The 18749-nt window shown below is 37.7% G+C and overlaps 1 protein-coding gene, 1 long non-coding RNA gene and 1 pseudogene across 2 annotated transcripts in view; all 3 read right to left on the minus strand.

Moving 5' to 3' along the window:
• Positions 1 to 282: 282 nt before the first annotated feature.
• The window catches only part of LOC103964245 (GPI mannosyltransferase 2), a 38583-nt gene continuing 20116 nt past the window's right edge, over positions 283 to 18749 (minus strand). Inside the window, exon 8 of the mRNA XM_009377162.3 lies at positions 283 to 605. Coding sequence (XP_009375437.2) covers positions 438 to 605 — 168 coding nt within the window. The 3' untranslated portion in view covers positions 283 to 437. The remainder of the gene's footprint in view (positions 606 to 18749) is intronic.
• Positions 2121 to 4545, minus strand: LOC125470456 (annotated as a pseudogene).
• Positions 4764 to 5581, minus strand: LOC125470413. The gene is made up of 2 exons (XR_007252673.1): positions 5412 to 5581; positions 4764 to 4993 (listed from the first exon to the last, which is right to left on the minus strand). It is a non-coding gene; the product is annotated as an uncharacterized LOC125470413 (long non-coding RNA).

The raw sequence follows: 18749 nt of genomic DNA on the forward strand, positions 1-18749 counted from the left end.
CGTTAGTATTAGGTTTTCGTTTTTTTTTTTTTTCTTCCTATTAAGGTTAGGTCAGTTTACTATATTTATATAGTACTTTGTAACTCTATAGAATAACAAGTTAGTCACAATACAGCCTCTTAAAGTTTTATAGTCATTTCGACAATTTTGTTTGTTTAATAATATTCTTATCATTTTGTAGTTGTTGTACACTCTTATTTCCAACTGGTCTTTGTAAAAACTCTATATATAACATGCGGAAAAGAACAAAACTGTCGCCTCTTCGGGACCGGCAGTCGCACGATGCTTATACACAGGCAAGCAACTAAAATATTAAGCCGTGGGACTCCCCAAACAATAGAAGAATATCCTTCAGTATGCAAATTCAATCTGAGACTCTGAAAGGCACAAACTCTTCGATAGAAAAGCTCTCAGCTGAGACTCCTTGCTGTACACTATCAAGTGAAAGGATAGAAGTTCGAAAAGAGCAAACTGCCTAGAAGAATGTACGCAGCAGAGTATGCCCAAACTATATATCCCCATCTGTTACCAGTACCACGAGATTTCATTATATACGACGCAAACCAATAGAGGGGAGGGCTGAAGGATAAGAAACGAGTAGCAACCTGTCAAACATGAAGCATTCAAAGTTATGATATCAATTTTCCAAATAAAAACCTTGCCAGAAAAATAACATAATAATACTAGTAAAGAGCACAAGCTAAAAACCAAGATGGTAATCACTAATCTATTATGCCATTCTGATTACCAGGCAGCATCATTACACCATCTTTGGAAGAGAACTTTACGCGTCATCTAAGTAAGTGAAAAATTTTAGTCTTGGTGCATACAAAATTAGAAATACATGCATAGTTCGGAGTTTTTGGTGAGTCAGTTCTATTCAAAATGTAAAACTTCAGCATTATTAATCTTTACATGATTGGTTAATCTTCATCTATCAAGCTTTTCGTCCCTGAAACAATTTGTCATTTACAAGGGGAAACAAGCAACTGATTCCCTCTAGCTTGCTTTTTCCATTGAAAGATAAAATAAATCATGATGCCAGTGATGATCGAATTTCTTTTGTTTTAACATCAGAATCCAAATTTTAAACCAAAAACTTGACAAAATTATATTGATCAAGTCGAAGAGAATTACTGAAAACAATAATTTCATGAAGCTGAAATTTAGTATTCTACATTTCTCAAATACTCCTAGCTTAAATAGTTTTGGCAAAATAAAGAACATTGAGAGGGAATAAAATCAAACCTGCACATGCATGACAAAAAATGCGGTGGCTGCCATAAATCCCAAATGTAGAATACATGGAAGCACAGCAACAGACAAGTATCCTTGCTTTGCTGTTACCTTATGTTCTCCTGGGAGTAAGGCAGGACCATCTTTGTTCACTTGCTTCCTTGTGCGATTTTCTGTTACATTTGCAAACGATTGATTACACGCTGTTGAAAGCCAGCATGAATGGAAGAGAAACAATATTCCAAAAATACTGATTAGGTCATGCATAATAAAACAATTGGATGCATGTGCACATATTGATTTATGATAAACGATTGATTTACTAGCTTCACATGTCTGTTAGGTTTTGAACTTACACATATCATGATAAGGATACCTAAACGTGGGTTCAAACCAATTAGGAGTCATGGCCATGTCAATAACTGATCTCCTAGAATTAAGGGATATGGGACGCGATAAGGATGCTTGCATTGCTCCACGTTAAAAGAAACTGATTGCTGCAGTTCATAGCAGTTGCTATCCAATCATCTTGATAGATGGAAGTTGGAGAAGTTCAGTTCGATATAATAAAGGATTCCCTACTCACAAAGAACACGTTCTGGAATCAGGGTTCTATCACCATTGGAACATAAGGTCTTGAGTGAGTAGAAGAATTCTTATGTGTTACCAGTAAACACAGCCTGCACCAGGTCTTTCAGTTGCTGTTGCTGCTGTCTTTGTTGCTGGGCAGATGGGTTCTCAGGTATGGTTGATCTCTTTTTAATGCCAACTCTTGTAATGTTATATGTAAGATATGTTGTTTGTGATCCTTGTTGAAGACTAACCATTTATAGTTCCTAAAATGTCAACAGAATAAGCCATAAAGCAATGACAGTAATAATATGTCAATCACAAGGCAATGGCTGTTTAAAAGTAATACCCTGACTTCTGGAGGAGTATTTTGCTAGAGAAAAGAGCACAGCAGCAGAATCTTTATCCTCAGGAGGAGCACGAAAACCCAAAGAGAAGAACTTTTCGGGCTTTGACTTCGCTAAGGACAATTGAGCAAAGTGCCAGAGACAATATTGGTGAAGCCAGCAGAAAGTTTGGCAACCGTTTAATTTGGAAGTATCTCAAGAAACCTACTCCCCTGGCATGAAGGTAAACCATCAACTATGAATATATCTCTATTTTATTCCAATTTTTTACATTTATCCTTTATTTGCAAGGTATAACTATAAGTATAACAAGATTAAACATTACAGATGTATATCGAGCTAGTCCAATTACCATTTCTTGCAAAATCAAATACTAATTTGTATCTTATACATAATAGACTATCCTTTATTACCATTTAGTGATGCTTTTCCAATAATCAGCAGAACAAGGACTTTTTTTGTAACATTGCTCTACAACAATTGACAGTAATGATTGTGAACGTTTAGCTGAACCCGAAAAAAAGGTATTAGTCTGATGAACAAGCATTGGTGGTTAAAGATCACATACCAATAGTGACTCTGAATATAATTGTACAACAAAGGTACCCTTCCATTGCACCAGGGCCTCATATCGGATGGAAGATGTCCAAGACAGAGATTGTTGTATCCATATGCTTGAAATGCAATAAAAGGAACAACTATACACATACAGCGCAGAGCTCCACCAACAACAGCCTGCAATGCCAACTGCCACAGAAATGAAAATTATTAAGCGATCATCTTTTTGATATGTATAAACACAAATTTCTTTGTGCTACATAATTGACATGTTCTGTTTTCCTTTGATGCTGTACAAGAATATTCTAACCGTGTCTACATGGTATGGAGTGGTATGGTTTGCTGAATGAAAGTCTACTTTTGTGGAACCAAGTAGGCAAAATAAATTATTGATAATCAGGATACTGAAGCTTAATCTTTCATACGTATCAACTTAAAATCATATGTAAAAGAAAAAATTGAAACCTACAAAAGGACGCTTTCTCAAGAAAACAGAATCATAGGCCTGATGCATAGTCTGAAAACAGAAATAACCAGCATTAAGCACTCCATTGGACCTTGAAAATCCCGAGAGAGCAAACCAAAGAACATGACATCTTTTCCAGATATTAGATGGTACAATCCTCCAACTGAAAAAAGGGCGAACAATGTCTCTGAATATCTGCAGTATAAAGCAGATGAAAACATCAGCCTGATGCAATATCATAGGTACCAACTAGAAAGAAACAAAGGAAAGGGAAAATTACAATGATGAATAGAATATGGAAGAATATGGAAGCTGGATTGAAGCAAAACAGAATCGAAGCCCTCACTGCTGCTTCTTGGTCCTTCAAAATGACAACTGAAAGCCTGTTAAAGTGACAAGGGAAAGACAAGTAATCAAAAGTTTTAAACCAATCGAAAAGTCAATGTAAAATAATCAAGGGCAGCCAATCGGATCCAGGTTGATATTTATAGCTCCCCATTCTCGAAACTTCATTCTGATATATATATCTATATTCTTTCCTTTTAATTATTGACAAAATCCAATTTCAGAGAATAAGGGCCTCATTAAGGTGGCAGACAAGCTCTAATTATTGCAGGAAAGAAACACACTTGAAGATGCCAAATAGTTATAGTCCGGATAAACCTTTTCCGAATCAAATTGAAATTATGAAAATCCTAACTAGCTCACCTGTATGAAGAGAGATGTCCACCAGGAAAAGGACACTACTGGCTCAGAATATCCCACATCCCTTACATAGATATAGATTGGAAGATGATTTGAAGCTGATAGTCGATTCGATCCCATTCTCCATGTCCAGGTATGATCTTCTCAAGGAACGTTTTTATTATTATTATTATTGTTATATTGTTAATCATCTTTATTCTTGCTGCATTGGGAAGGTTTTGGCGGGAGAAGGATTGTGCTGAAATGACTGCTTGTCTGGGGAACTGTTTGGAAGGATGGATTCTGTGGTCGGTGAGGCTGAAAAGTGAAATCGCAATGGCTTGGAACCGTCATCATTTTTAGGGGAGCGAAATTTGGAACACTTCAAGAAATGTTGCTTGCAGAGATGATGATAGAGATGTTGAAGGAAGTCCCGCTTGAGGCCATGGAATAGAAGTAAAACTTGGTGGTGCAATAGGATGGTTTAGAGAAAATACCATATTCACCGTTGATATATTTGAAGGTGGTGGCAACTGGCATGGATGAAACATCTGGTTGTGGAGCTGGTGGACCGCTTGACCATCTGGTAGAGCTCCCAGCAGGCAGTGATCCAGGAGAATTATTAGACACATGTTGCGGAAGTGTAGGCGCAAACGGGCCAGTTGGTGGTGGTCGATTTCCCATGAATGTGAGTGGAACCTGAAACATTAGTTTGAACTGATGCAGGCTTGGGAGCTATATATGCATGCGGCAAAAATTGTGTTGTCGGTGGGTTTTGTCGGGGAAATTCTCAAATTTGATTTCTCGGTACTGCTTACTTATGTTTACAAAAACATTATCTTCAATTTTCTTGAGAAAGCACATTTATCGGAAGTGGCTGAAGGCACGACTTGCTCATTAAATTACAGTTAAGCTAACTCGATCATTAGATTCTTTGCTAGATGATTACATTTACAACACATTACTCCAAATTAGAGCCTATATGCTACCTAATATAACTTCATTTGTACTAGCTTTTGACTGTAATGCGGTTGCACCATGTCGATGTTTGTTCATGCTGTGCCTTTGCAACTTGTACTACTGCATTTGCAACTACATTCTCGTTCTGGAACCAACACCATGTAGCTGCAGTCTTTCAACACAACAAATTAAACCAATTTATATTCAAATTTCAACAAACAAACCCACTCAACCCCGGATTCACTAGACATCAACATGATCCTTCTATTTTCTCAGCTCCCAAACAGTCACCACTCAAGCATGACAATGATCAATTTTTTTTCAGCATTTTCTACCTTAACAAGAAATTTACAGGCTAATCTGAAAAGTACAAGAACCAAGTTTGTTGGGTCTTTAATTTCACGCCATAAACGGTGAAAGGTGTAGACTTTTAGTGTAATCTATTAACTTAGCTCCAGAAAAGTGTTTCGCTTTTCAGAATTTTATCAGGAACCAAACAAAAATCAAAATTAAAAGATAACCACCAAAGTTTGGAGACAAAAATTGAGCTGTGAAACGGAAATTACAAAGTCTGTGGATAGGAAAATTACCTCGGAGGCAATCCAGGGTGAAGATCTCAAACTCTTTGAGACGAACTTCAAGGGCGGAAGCAGAGCGGTAGAGAGAGAGGGTCGGGACGACGTCCTTGACGAAAGATTTCGTCTAAGATCGAACGGGTTGCATTTTGCTCCTCTCTCTCGGGCCGGGGGAAGTGGAAGGATGAGAGTATCAGCACATGCACATGCACATGCACGTCCTAATCGCAAGAGTTAGGCATGATAGTCATAAGCATTAACACAAAATTCTTACCTACAGCGGCACCGTTTCCCCATCTCTGCCTAATACCAATTGGTTTTCTCCAAAAAATATATTATAAATTCGTTTTAAAAAGGAGAAAAATAATTTTGTAAATCTTTTTTGTTTATAATTTTTGAAGGCCAAAATTTATTAGGGATCCTGTGGTAATATGGCATTTTCTAATTAACCCTCGTAATAAAAAAAATTATTAATCATATATATATATATATGTGTGTGTGTGTGTGTGTGTGGTGAAGTCCGTTAGTAATCTTGGTCCAAATCAAAGTTTTCATCCAAATTTCGTTGAGAAGTTACATGTGCTGCTCACATGTAAGGGTATAAATGTCTGAACAGCTTGTTAACTATGGATTTTCTACTGTCATTTTCAGATTTATTTTTCAGTTTTTTTCTTTCTATCTTTTATCTTTTTCGGGTTTAAAACATTAATTTCATGACCATGTGCTGATCTGTTATTAACTGTGGCGGTCAATAATATAAAATGAACTTTTGTTCATTTCATGTGATCGGCACATACAATTTTTTTACGGGAACTTGTTTGAAAGTTTTGATTTGGACTAAGATTGCTAATGGACTCCACCTCAGGTGTACGATTGATAAATTTTTTTTTATCACGGGGGTCATTTCGAAAGTAACCTATCACCACAGGGACAATAAAAAAAATTTGGTCTTTTTTTAAGGGAGATTATATTCACACACTAAATTACTTCCCCCGCACCCTTTTAATTTTTTAATATTTTTCCTTCAAGCCTTAGTGGTGTGTAGAAAATATTAAAAAAATTAAAAAGATGTGAGAGAAGTAATTTGTGATGTGTTGACACACCTCGACCTGAATCGAGGTGTGCTGGCCGTCACGTGAGGATGACGTAACCATGTGTGCAGCGCAAAAGTGATAGTGATATGAAAATGTGGGTAAATAAAAACCAAACTAGCTAGTTTACACTAGATACATACACAAGTACGAGTAAAGGTGTTTAAGTATAGATACACATAGTCAGAGTATAGGTAACCTAGATGCAGTCCAGCCAACTAAATATTAATTATACAAGACGTGAAAGAATTTCCTACATTATTTGAAGTCTGTCAGAACCGCCGCAAGCCCTCGTAAGCCACCAACACGAATGTCTAACTAGAACCTGGAGGAACGCAAAACAGAAAACCTAAGTGGACAAAAACAAAGCTTTTTGAAACCATTTCTCTTTCCAAAAATAATAATCCCTCACCGTAAAACCCGTATAATTTCCCAAAAAATAATAATACATACGTATGTAGAAATCATGCTCGAGAGCAATGAAACCAAGTATATGCCATGTTAAGTATCTCAGTAAGAAATATGTAAGCCAGGTGATGTGAATCAATATAAAATGATATGTCAGTCGGAGTCACCTAACGTGACCTATACGGCTAAACCCATAGCTCATAAACCAATTCATGTACACGAGTCGGAACCACCTAATATGGTCTGTACGACAGGCTGGGTGTAAATAAGTACGCTCAAGTGCTACGATCACGTGAAGGCTGTGCGATGAATTGGGGTCACCTACGAGTCGGAATCACCCAATGTGGTCTATACGACAGGCTGGCACCAAACTTGGATCCAAGGTGAACGTACGGTGCGGGAAGTGAACGATCACGTGAAAGATATGCCCTGGCCTTGGGCAGAAATACTAACACCAGGGTGCAGGATAATGAGCTCTAAATGCATCTACGTATAACCATACACAATGCAACCACTACCATCATACAGTACTCACCTAAAGTTTACCTGGGCCTCCGCAGCGTCATTCAATATTATGCATACCCATACTAATGCATATACTAAAATGAAATGCAAGTATGACATGGCACTTAAAAACATAATTCCATTTAGATCAGTTTCTGGGCAATGTAAAACATATATACGTATATATAGAAAACCAAAAGCCCACTCACTAGTATGTAGCAGGGTCGTAACCCCCGAGTCTCGCCTGGCTACGCTCGTCCTCCAAAAACGTCTCACCTATATGTGAAACAACTAATTTAACATTAATTCGAAAGTACATAACCAAAACCATGAAATAACTTCTCATATGATGCTCAATTGAGGTGTTTTAAGATGTCATCGTGGCTTACTCAACACCACGAGCATCCCCATATTTTTAGAAAAAATTTATGATGTCAACCTCACGGCCCAGCCAAGGCACAACCACGAGTGCCCGGCCATGCATAGGCACGTGCCTGGCAAGTTAGACGGAAACCCTAATGACGTTAGGGAATATTTCGTTAAATAAAAGCATATTCCATTAGATTTACCTGACGCCGTTAATATATTACGTCAAAGTTGACGAAATATTCTCTGTCTTCTCCGGTGTCTTCGTCGGAGCAGCCGCCTACCGCCATCTGCAACGCTGGATTCTAGAAAATCTTAAAACCTTAATATCTCCCTCAATTCTCAACCAAAATTCACGAAATTTATATAGATTTGAAGCCCTTGAAGTCTATAACATAACCATACCTATTTGAAGTCCTAAAACCGATGAAAAACGATCGAAAAATTTCTTGGAAAAATCGGCTAACTCTGCAATTTGATGATCGTGCTTATTTCGACGTCCAAACTTCTCCAAAACTAGTCTAAAATGTTAGGGAAGTTGAGTGAGTACCTTACAAAGCCTCAAGACCACGTGAATCACCCATGATCACGTCGAAGCTATTTTAGCTCTTCGCCGGAGTTTCTGAATTCCGGGGTTTTTGAGATCAACTCACTTAACAAATGTTATAGAAACCTCAAGTTCGATCTGTAAAGTCTGATGGTGTCTGAAGGTTGGAGGGCTCAGGTTGTACGGAAGAGAGAGAGAGTTCGAGAAGAAAGGAGAGGGTGAAAGTGGCATGTGTGTGTGTGGTCACGGGTTGGCCAATTTAAAATGGTCTCAAGCCCTAATTGGGCTATAGAATTTAGGGCTTACACAAAAGAGTCCAAATAGGAATAAAACCAACCCAATCTCACTTATTCATCCGTAACATTTTTGTTACGAACCTGATTCGGCCCTAACTCGCGTCAACACGCTCGTGACAACGCGTACAATTTAATTACGTCAGCGAAAAAAATAATTTAAAACTATATGTATACATCCACGTCACTAAGCCTCGAGGGCATTATCGTCACTTTACACAGCAAGGAGGAAATATATACAATAATTTGGGACGGGTCATCACATGTGTGAATATAATTTCTCTTTTTTAATTGTTCTATGTGCATATGTTGTATTTTACTTGATAGCTTTAGCTGACATATTGAAGTATTAACAGCAACATAATTTTAATACGTTTAATCCTTAATTTACTAAAAAACTGGTTCATAGAGTCCAACGATGGTTTGCCAATATTCATAATATCACAAAATGCTCCTCCCTACCAATTTAATTAGAAAGGGTCAAAACTAAAATTAGTTAGTGGGGTTTTTGAATTATTTTAAACTAAAAATTGTGATTTAAGTTTTTAATAAATAAAGAATAAAATGTAAAAAATATAGAATAACTAATAAAATAAAAAATGGCAGATAAGAGCGTTGGGCACTCCATGAATAACTCTTATATTTGGGATAAGTCTTTACCTTATTTTGCTAGAAATGTTTTTTCCTTTAACTGTATGAGGTTCAACTCTGAATAAATTTAATATTCCATGAAAAAAAGGAACTAATATTTCTACTAAATTATTAATTAAAAAAAAAAAAGAGAACCAATGTTTCGACTAAATTATTCTTTCCTTCTTCTCTTTTCCCTCTCTCTACCTCTTCTTTCATTCTTCTCTTTTCCATCTCTAGTCGACTTTCTCCAAGTCTTTTCTAAGTCTTCTTTCATTCTTCTCTTCCATCTCTCTCTTGTCTACTTTCTCTCTCCTCTTTCATTCTTGTATTATCCATCTCTCTCTACATCGACGATCAGGATTGAACAAGTATGTGATGTACGAATGGGGGGCTTATAAATATCATGCGATATTTGGAAATTAACAAACCCATCCCCCACTCTCTTCTTTCCAGAAAAAAAAAATGAGGGCATTTCTGCAGCAACTACTCAACAAGATATTCACTAGCATGTTGGATAATGACCTTGACCCGCCGAACGACCACCACCAGCAGCTGCCACCAGATGCCGCCAGCTTTCTAGGCCGCCTAGGAAGCACAACTTAGATTGGGCAACAATTATTCTGGCGTATTGCTTGTCAACGGCATTTGGAATGGCTCTCGTACCCATCCAACTTCACTCCAAGCAGCTCCCTCTAACCTTTTGCTTTCTCGGTCTCGCAATCACACTCTCCTTCTCGAGCATCTTGGTTAGCAAGTTCATTCAGAACTCCAAATGCCCACGAATCATAGTTCATCTCTTCCATTATTTCGGTGTCTTCTTTGGGGTGATCGCCTTCTTCACTTCCATCACAATCCCATTTCCCCTCTGGTTCAAGTGTACTGCCTCTGTCATCTAACGCGGCCTCAGGCCTTGTAATACTATTTTGTCACCACTACTATAACTGATCAGATGTATCCAGCAAGAATTAAAATAAATATTCCAGAAAAGAAATAAGCATTCGAGAGGAGAGAATTGAATTGCAATGTTTGAATATTACTCATATGTATGTGTGTTCTAGAATTAAGACAGTTTGTAAACTGCATGGACTAAATCCGATGAAATTGATATGATATGGGTGAATCTTGTTGGAAAATATTAGTATCTAGATTTATTTTAAGAGTAGCTATTTATACCATCACGAATAGCATCTCTCTAATATATGTAGGGTCTGTCAACTCATATGAATACAAATAAATTATAAGAATAATATTTTTGTTATTTTAATGTTTGGTATTTTGGACCTAACCCGTTAGTACTAGGGTTTAATTTCATTGCTTATTAGGCCAACGCATATGAATACAAATAAATTGTAAGAATAACATTTTTGTTATTTTAATGTTAGGTATTTTGGGCCTAACTCGTTAGTATTAAGGTTTCGTTTTTTTTTTTCTATTAGGGTTATGTCAATTTTCTATATTTATATGGAAGAGGCTGAAGGCACGACATGCTCATTAAATTACAGTTAAGCTAACTCGTTCATTAGATTCTTTGCTTGATGATTACATTCACAACACATTGCTCCAAATTAGTGCCTATATGTTACCTAATGTAACTTCATTTGTACTAGCTTTTAACAGTAATGCGGTTGCACCATGTCGATGTTTGTTTATGCTGTGCCTTTGCAACTTGTACTACTACTACATTTGCAACTACATTCTCTCTTTCTGGAACCAACACCACGTAGCTGCAGTCTTTCAACACAACAAATTAAACCAATTTATAATCAAATTTCAACAAACAAACCCACTCAACCCCAGATTCGCTAGACATCAACATGATCCTACTATTTTCCCAGCTCCCAAACAGTCACTACTCAAGCATGACAATGATCAATTTTTTTTAGCATTTTCTACCTTAACAAGAAATTTACAGGCTAATCTGAAAAGTACAAGAACCAAGTTTGTTGGGTCTTTAATTTCACGCCCTAAACGGTGAAAGGTGTAGACTTTTAGTGTAATCTATTTACTTAGCTCCAGAAATGTGTTCCACTTTTATTTTCTCAGGAACCAAACAAAAACCAAAATTAAAAGATAATCACCAAAGTTTGGAGACAAAAATTGAGCTGCGAAACGGAAATTACAAAGTTTATGGATAGGAAACTTACCTCGGAGGCAATCCAGGGCGGAGTCTCAAACTCTTTGAGATGAACTTCAAGGGCAGAAGCAGAACAGTAGAGAGGGAGGGTCGGGACTAATAACCATATAGTTATAACTGATTCATGTAACTAGATTGGTTAATCAATTGGTTTGAGTTTGTTAGGATAAAGTTGTTAGAAAGGGTAATTGAGTCATTGTGTATTGAGATATTAGCTATTATAAATAGCTGTTGTAGCAGTCGTTTTTAGACAATTACATTTTTATATATGCTTCTCAATAATATACAGAGCTTTCTTCTTCTGTTTACCATTCCTTCTGCCTTTGTTCTATAATCTTAGCATATCCTAATATTCTAGGTTAATATGGTATCATCGCCGGCGAAGGCTCGCTGCCACTTCCGGTCCTAAGGGTTTCTTCCGCTACTCTGGTTCAATTTTGCTGGAGGAGGCTTGCTGCCATTTCTTAGGGTTCTTATGGATTCTTGGTGTTTTCATCTGAAGGTTCTTTGGTTGATTGGGCTACTGAAGTTTACAATGGTGTTCGAAGGATCGATCGTGAGTCGTGTTTGACGAATTGCTCCATTTCAGGTGATATTGTTCTTGTTTCTTCGTCTGGGTTTTGTTTTGTCTTCCATGTTGATTTCCTCTCTGGAGAATAATGGAGTTTTGAGAGTCTGTCATGATTCTTGTGAATTGGGGATTCTGTTATGTTTTCTCCTGAATTGGTGAGTGAATTCTGATATAGTGGTTGTGGTCTTTTACTGGCGTTTGAGATTCTGTCATGATTCTCGTAAATTGGGGATTCTGTTATGATTCCTCCCGAATTGCTGCATGAATGTTGCTCTAGTGTTTGTGAGATGGTTCATTGACGTATTGATAATGATATTGTGATTTCGTATATCAGTTTCAAGAAAGTGTTAGTCTTTCTTTGTTTCACAATCTGCTTACAAGAAAGTTCCAATCTTTCTTGAGTTGTCTAAAGTGTTAGTCTCTGAAGTTGGTTGTTTTGATATGTGGAAGTGTTCATTTTTCCATCATGGCTGCGTCTTCGTTTAAAGTTGAAGGTGTTTTGGGAATGCTTACTATCAAGCTTAAGGATGATAATTTTGCCAAATGGGCATTTCAGTTTCAGCCAATGTTAAGAGGATATAAGCTGTTTGGTCATTTTGATGGTACAAATCCTTATCCATCAAAGTTTGTTGTTGATTCAACTAATGGGGTTACAAGGAAGGTCACAGAAGCATATACTGAGTGGGAGACAATTGATATGGCTTTGTTAAGTCTCTTGCTTGCCACTCTTACTGATGAGGCTATGGAATATGTGATTGGGTGTCGAACGGCGTATGAAGCTTGGACTAATCTGGTTGATCGATATGCCACTGTGTCTAAATCCAGAATTAATCACTTGAAAACTGAGTTACACACAATTCAAAAAGGGTCAGATACCATTGATAAATATCTGTTGAGGCTTAAGCATATTCGAGAACAACTTAGTGCTGCAGGAGAATCCATCTCAGATAATGATGTTATGATTGCTGGTCTTGCTGGATTACCTAGGGAGTATGGTGTTATTCGTACTGTTATATTGGCCAGGGAGTCTACACTCACTTTGAAGGAGTTCAGAGCACTGTTACTTGGGACTGAGAGGGAAATCGAAGGAGAAATGAATACACTTACTCAGAATCTGTCAGCACTCTATGTTCAAGGGTCAAGTTCTGGTTCAAATACTGATTCTGGTTCTTCTGCTTCATCTTCAAATTCTCACAGTCATGCTCATATTCCGGCCATCACTGCTGGTACTATCACTGCTGTACCTTATGCTTCACAACCATCCTTACAACCACCTCAAGTTCAACATCTCTTTTATTCTCTACCACCACCTCAATTTCCAAATGATTCATTTGGTTACGGTTTTTCTGCAAACTCAAGTGATCAAAATGCATCTAGACCACAGTCTTTGAATGCACAGTCTGGATCTTTTGTGAATCACTATAGGGGTAGCAACAACTATAGAGGTGGAAACAATTACAGAAATAACAATGGTTTCAGAGGAAGAGGATATAATTCTGGTAATTCAGGGGGTTCAAGGCAATCTGGAAATGGAAATACTAATTGGTCAGGCATGGTTGATACTAGAACTACTTTGCTGATTGAATGTCAGATTTGTAACAAACGTGGACACACTGCAGTTAATTGCTTTCATAGGAATTCGAATGTACCAACCACAGGTGTTGTAGTAGAGTGTCAAATATGTGGGAAAAGGGGTCACTCGGCCTTGGATTGCTATCAAAGGGGAAACTATGCGTATCAAGGACAACCTCCACCTCCATCACTGTCTGCAATGAATGCACAACAGACTTCATCATTTCTTCCTCAAGATGCTTGGATTGTTGATTCTGGTGCGTCCCATCATATAACTTCTGATATCAGTGCTCTCTCTCAAGTAATACCTTTTGAGGGATCTGAGAAGATAACAATTGGGAATGGTACAGGTCTACCAATTAAAAATATTGGTTCAACTATGCTTCAAACTCCTACATGTTCCCTGGTTCTTAATAAAGTGTTGCATATGCCTAATATTGCTAGGAGTTTACTCTCTGTCAAGCAGTTATGTGCAGATAACAAAAGTTGGTTTATCTGTGATGATTCTGAATTCTTTGTGCAGGACAAGAAGACAAAGGAGATAGTGTACCACGGAAAGAGTAGGCCTGAGGAATTGTTCCAGATCCCTGTAGTCACAAGTGCAAAGGGTTCTCAGTTCATAACAAAGTATCCAGCAGCTTATTTGGGCAAAGCAGTGAAGAATACTGTCTGGCATCAGAGATTGGGACATCCAGCTCATGATGTGATGACTACAATGTTAAAACAGTCAAATATTCCAGTACAAACAAATGATAATAATAGTACTTGTATCTCTTGCATTCAAGGAAAGATGTCTAGGATTCCATTTCCTGTTAGAACCGATAGGTGTACATCTCCTTTTCAGAAAGTACACACTGATATCTGGGGTCCATCACCTGTAAGATCCATAGAGGGATATAGGTATTATGTAACATTTGTTGATGAATATACAAGATTTGTTTGGATATTTCCCATGAGCAATAAATCTGATGTGTTTACAATCTTTGTTAAGTTCTACAAGTTTGTTCTTAATCAATTTGGTGCAACAATCAAGTCATTGCAAACAGATGGGGGAGGGGAGTATACAAGCAAGGGTTTTACTTCATTTCTAGCTGACAAAGGTATCTTGCAGCTCATATCTTGCCCTTATACTCCTCAACAGAACGGCATGGCAGAAAGGAAACATAGACATATTTTGGACACTGCAATCACTCTTCTTAGTGCTTCTGGTTTACCTTCTGAGCTATGGTACTTTGCTTGTGCTCATTCGGTTCTGTTAATCAATAACATGCCTTGCAAAAGTTTGTTTTTCAGTTCTCCATATTTGACTTTGTATAAGAAGGTACCTGATTTACACTCTCTTAAGATTTTTGGCTCTGCTGTATTTCCATGGCTAAGACCCTACAACATTAATAAGTTACAACCAAGATCAGTGATGTGTGCATTCTTGGGTTATTCACAAGGGTACAAAGGAGTGATTTGTTATAACTTGCAGACCAAGAAATTTATTCTTTCCAGACATGTCTGTTTTGATGAATCTTTATTTCCTGCGAAAATGGTTCAACACACAAGACCTACAAGGTTGGATAGACATGAGGAACAGGAACAACCAAGGGATGCACCTGTTATGGTATCTATCCCAGTGTCACATGCAAGGAGACCTACGGATCATGCAGGATCACAGAGTTCCGTCTCTCACTCAAACACAGAAATATTCTCTCCCAATATTAATACATCAGAAGATCATGTCTCAACAGAATCAGATAATCAGGGGTCTGGAACACCTGATGCTCATTCCTCTCCACCTAACACTACTCCTTTGCTTTCTGTCATTGATCCTGCCCAACTCCAGGTAGTTCTTCCTTTTACCTCACCTTCCCATCATACTACTTCAGTCATCACAGATGTAAATTCGAGTTGTTTCCAAACCAGTTAAAAACTGGTGCTATTGTTAAGAAGAGTTATGTGGGATGTCTTGCTTTTCTACCTCAGTTGCATTCCTTAAATCTTGATGGACCACTTTCTGCTGATTTTTCTACCAACTTCAGTGCACATTTGTCTGGGGGTTTTTCTTTTCTTACTGATATCACAGATGGGGAATAACCTAGAAATTTTAAAGCTGCATCATTGAAACCAGAATGGCAACTTGCCATGCAAGAGGAATTTAATGCCCTGAAAACTCAAGGCACTTGGATACTTGTTCCACCTTCATCCCATCGATCAGTTATTGGAAGTAAGTGGGTTTATAAGGTAAAGAAAAATCCAGATGGTAGTATATCTAGGTTCAAAGCCCGGTTGGTGGCACATGGATATTCTCAGGAGCACGGCTTGGATTACTCAGAGACTTTCAGTCCAGTGGTTCGACATACCACTGTCAGACTTATTTTAGCCTTAGCAGCTCAGTTTAGTTGGCAATTAAGGCAACTTGATATCAAAAACGCATTTCTTCATGGAGACTTGGAAGAAGAGGTTTATATGAAACAACCACAAGGGTTTGTGGATGCTACATGTCCTGATCATGTCTGCAAATTGGTCAAATCCCTGTATGGGTTAAAACAGGCTCCTCGAGCTTGGAATTCGAAATTTACTAGCTTTCTTCCTGCTCTTGGTTTTCAATCCTCTCTGTCAGATTCTAGTCTCTTTGTCAAAGTTGATGGTGGAGACATAATCCTCTTATTGTTGTATGTGGATGACATCATTCTCACTGGTTCAAACTCACTCAAAATACAGTCTGTAATCGATGCTCTTGCTGATGTGTTTGATCTCAAAGATATGGGGAGGTTAACATACTTTTTGGGGTTGCATATCCAGTATCGAGATGACGGTTCCTTGTTTATATCACAGACTAAATATGCCAAAGATGTGTTACACAAGGCAGGTATGGAGAACTGCAAGTCTACCTCAACACCGTCAAAACCTCACACTCAATTTCTTGTTGGTGAAGGAACAATGCTAGCAGATCCGAGTCACTATAGAAGCATAGTTGGGGCTCTTCAGTATCTAACTTTTACTCGGCCTGATATAGCCCATTCCGTGAACATGGTTTGTCAATTCATGGCATAACCAACTGATTTACATATGTTTCTGGTCAAACGAATCTTGAGATATATACAAGGCACTATTAGCTATGGCTTACAGTATACAAAAAGCAAGGATTTCAATATAACTGCTTATTCTGACTCCGATTGGGCAGCAGATATCAACACCAGAAGATCCATTACAGGTTTTGTTGTGTATCTTGGGACAAATCCGATTTCCTGGCAATCTAAAAAGCAATCCACAGTCTCTAGAAGCTCCACAGAGGCAGAGTACAAGGCTTTAGCACATTGTGCAGCTGATGTCTTTTGGATCCGTTCAGTTTTTAAGGATATTCATCAATCTATATCAGCCCCGCCATCCTTATACTGTGACAACCTCTCAGCTTTGGCTTTAAGTTCAAATCCGGTCTTTCACTCCAAGATCAAACATCTGGACACAGATTATCACCTTGTGCGTGAGAAGGTTCAAGAGAAGATCTGATGGTTCACTATATTCCGACAGAGGATCAGGTAGCTGATGTCTTCACCAAGGGACTACATAGTCCCATATTTCAAAAACATTGTCGAATCCTTGGTTTGAGCGTTGGTTCTGCAGCAAACTCAGCTTCGGTAGCTCAGCTTGGTTTGAGGGGGGAGTAATAACCATATAGTTATAACTGATTCATGTAACTAGATTGGTTAATCAATTGGTTTGAGTTTGTTAGGATAAAGTTGTTAGAAAGGGTAATTGAGTCATTGTGTATTGAGATATTAGCTATTATAAATAATTGTTGTAGCAGTCGTTTTTAGACAATTACATTTTCATATATGCTTCTTAATAATATACAGAGCTTTCTTCTTCTGTTTACCATTCCTTCTGCCTTTGTTCTATAATCTTAGCATATCCTAATATTCTAGGTTAATAGGGACGACGTCCTTGATGAAAGATTTCCTCTAAGATCGAACGGGTTGCATTTTTGCTCATCTCTCTCGGGCAGGGGCAACTGGAAGGACTAAGAGTAAACCTTTTTTCATTTTTTTGCGTGTTTTTATTTTGGTAGTTGGTACCATAGACTTTAATCTTGGCTCTGGTTTCCTTACTTGCATTGACCGATCGAAAAGAAATATATACAAAACACACACGACACAGAGATCATCAGCACATGCACATGCTAATCACAATTGCTTGGCATAATCGTGATAAGCATTACCACAAAATTCTTACCCACAGCGGCACCGTTTCCCCATCTCTCCCTAATACAAATTGGTTTTCTCCAAAAAAATATATTATAAATTGGTTTTAAAAAGGAGAAAACTACAACTTTTTTGTTTAGTTTTTAAGGCCAAAATTTATTAGGGATCCTGTGGTAATATAGTATTTTCAAATTAACCCTCGTAATAAAAAGGTTATTAAACATATATATGTGGTGAAGTCCGTTAGTAATCTTGATCCAGGTCAAAAACTTTCATCCAAATTTCATTGAGAAATTACATGTGCTCACATCTAAGGATATAAATGTCTTTACAACTTATTGACTATGGGTTTTCTATTGTCATTTTCAGATTTTTCTTTTTTTTCAGTTTTTTTCTTTCTATCTTTTATCTTTTTCAGTTTTAAAACATTAATTTCATGACCATGTGCCGATCTGTCATTGGCTGTGGCGATCAATAATATGAAAAGGAACTTCTGTTCATTGCATGTGAGTGACACACACAATTTTTTTTACGGGAACTTATATGAAGGTTTTGATTTGGACTAAAATTACTAATGGACTCCACCACGGATGTACGATTGATAACTTTTTTGATCACGTGGTCATTTTGAAAGTAACCTATCACTATAGGGACAATGAAAAAAATTTGGCCTTTTTTAATTGTTCTCTATGGATGTGTCGTATTTTACTTGATAGCTTAATTAGCTGACATATTGAAGTATTAACAGCAACATTTAGGGGTTTTTGAACTTTAAACCTTCAAGAAGATTAAAATTTAATAAAAACCTAGTGTTAGATTGGATATTGATTTTAGTTCCTTAATGTGTATTTAATTCAAATTTATATTGTGACATCCCACATCGCCCAGGGGAGTGATCCTTAAATGTATATTCACATCTCTACCTAGCACGAGGCCTTTTGGGAGCTCACTGGCTTTGGGTTCCGTAGGAACTCCGAAGTTAAGCGAGAAGGGGGCTAGAGCATTCCTAGGATGGGTGACCCACTGGGAAGTTGCTCGTGAGTT

The sequence above is a fragment of a genome, unplaced genomic scaffold (assembly GCF_019419815.1).
Source record: "Pyrus x bretschneideri cultivar Hongxiangsu unplaced genomic scaffold, Pyrus_bretschneideri_v1 Contig5, whole genome shotgun sequence".
Lineage (NCBI taxonomy): Eukaryota > Viridiplantae > Streptophyta > Magnoliopsida > Rosales > Rosaceae > Pyrus > Pyrus x bretschneideri.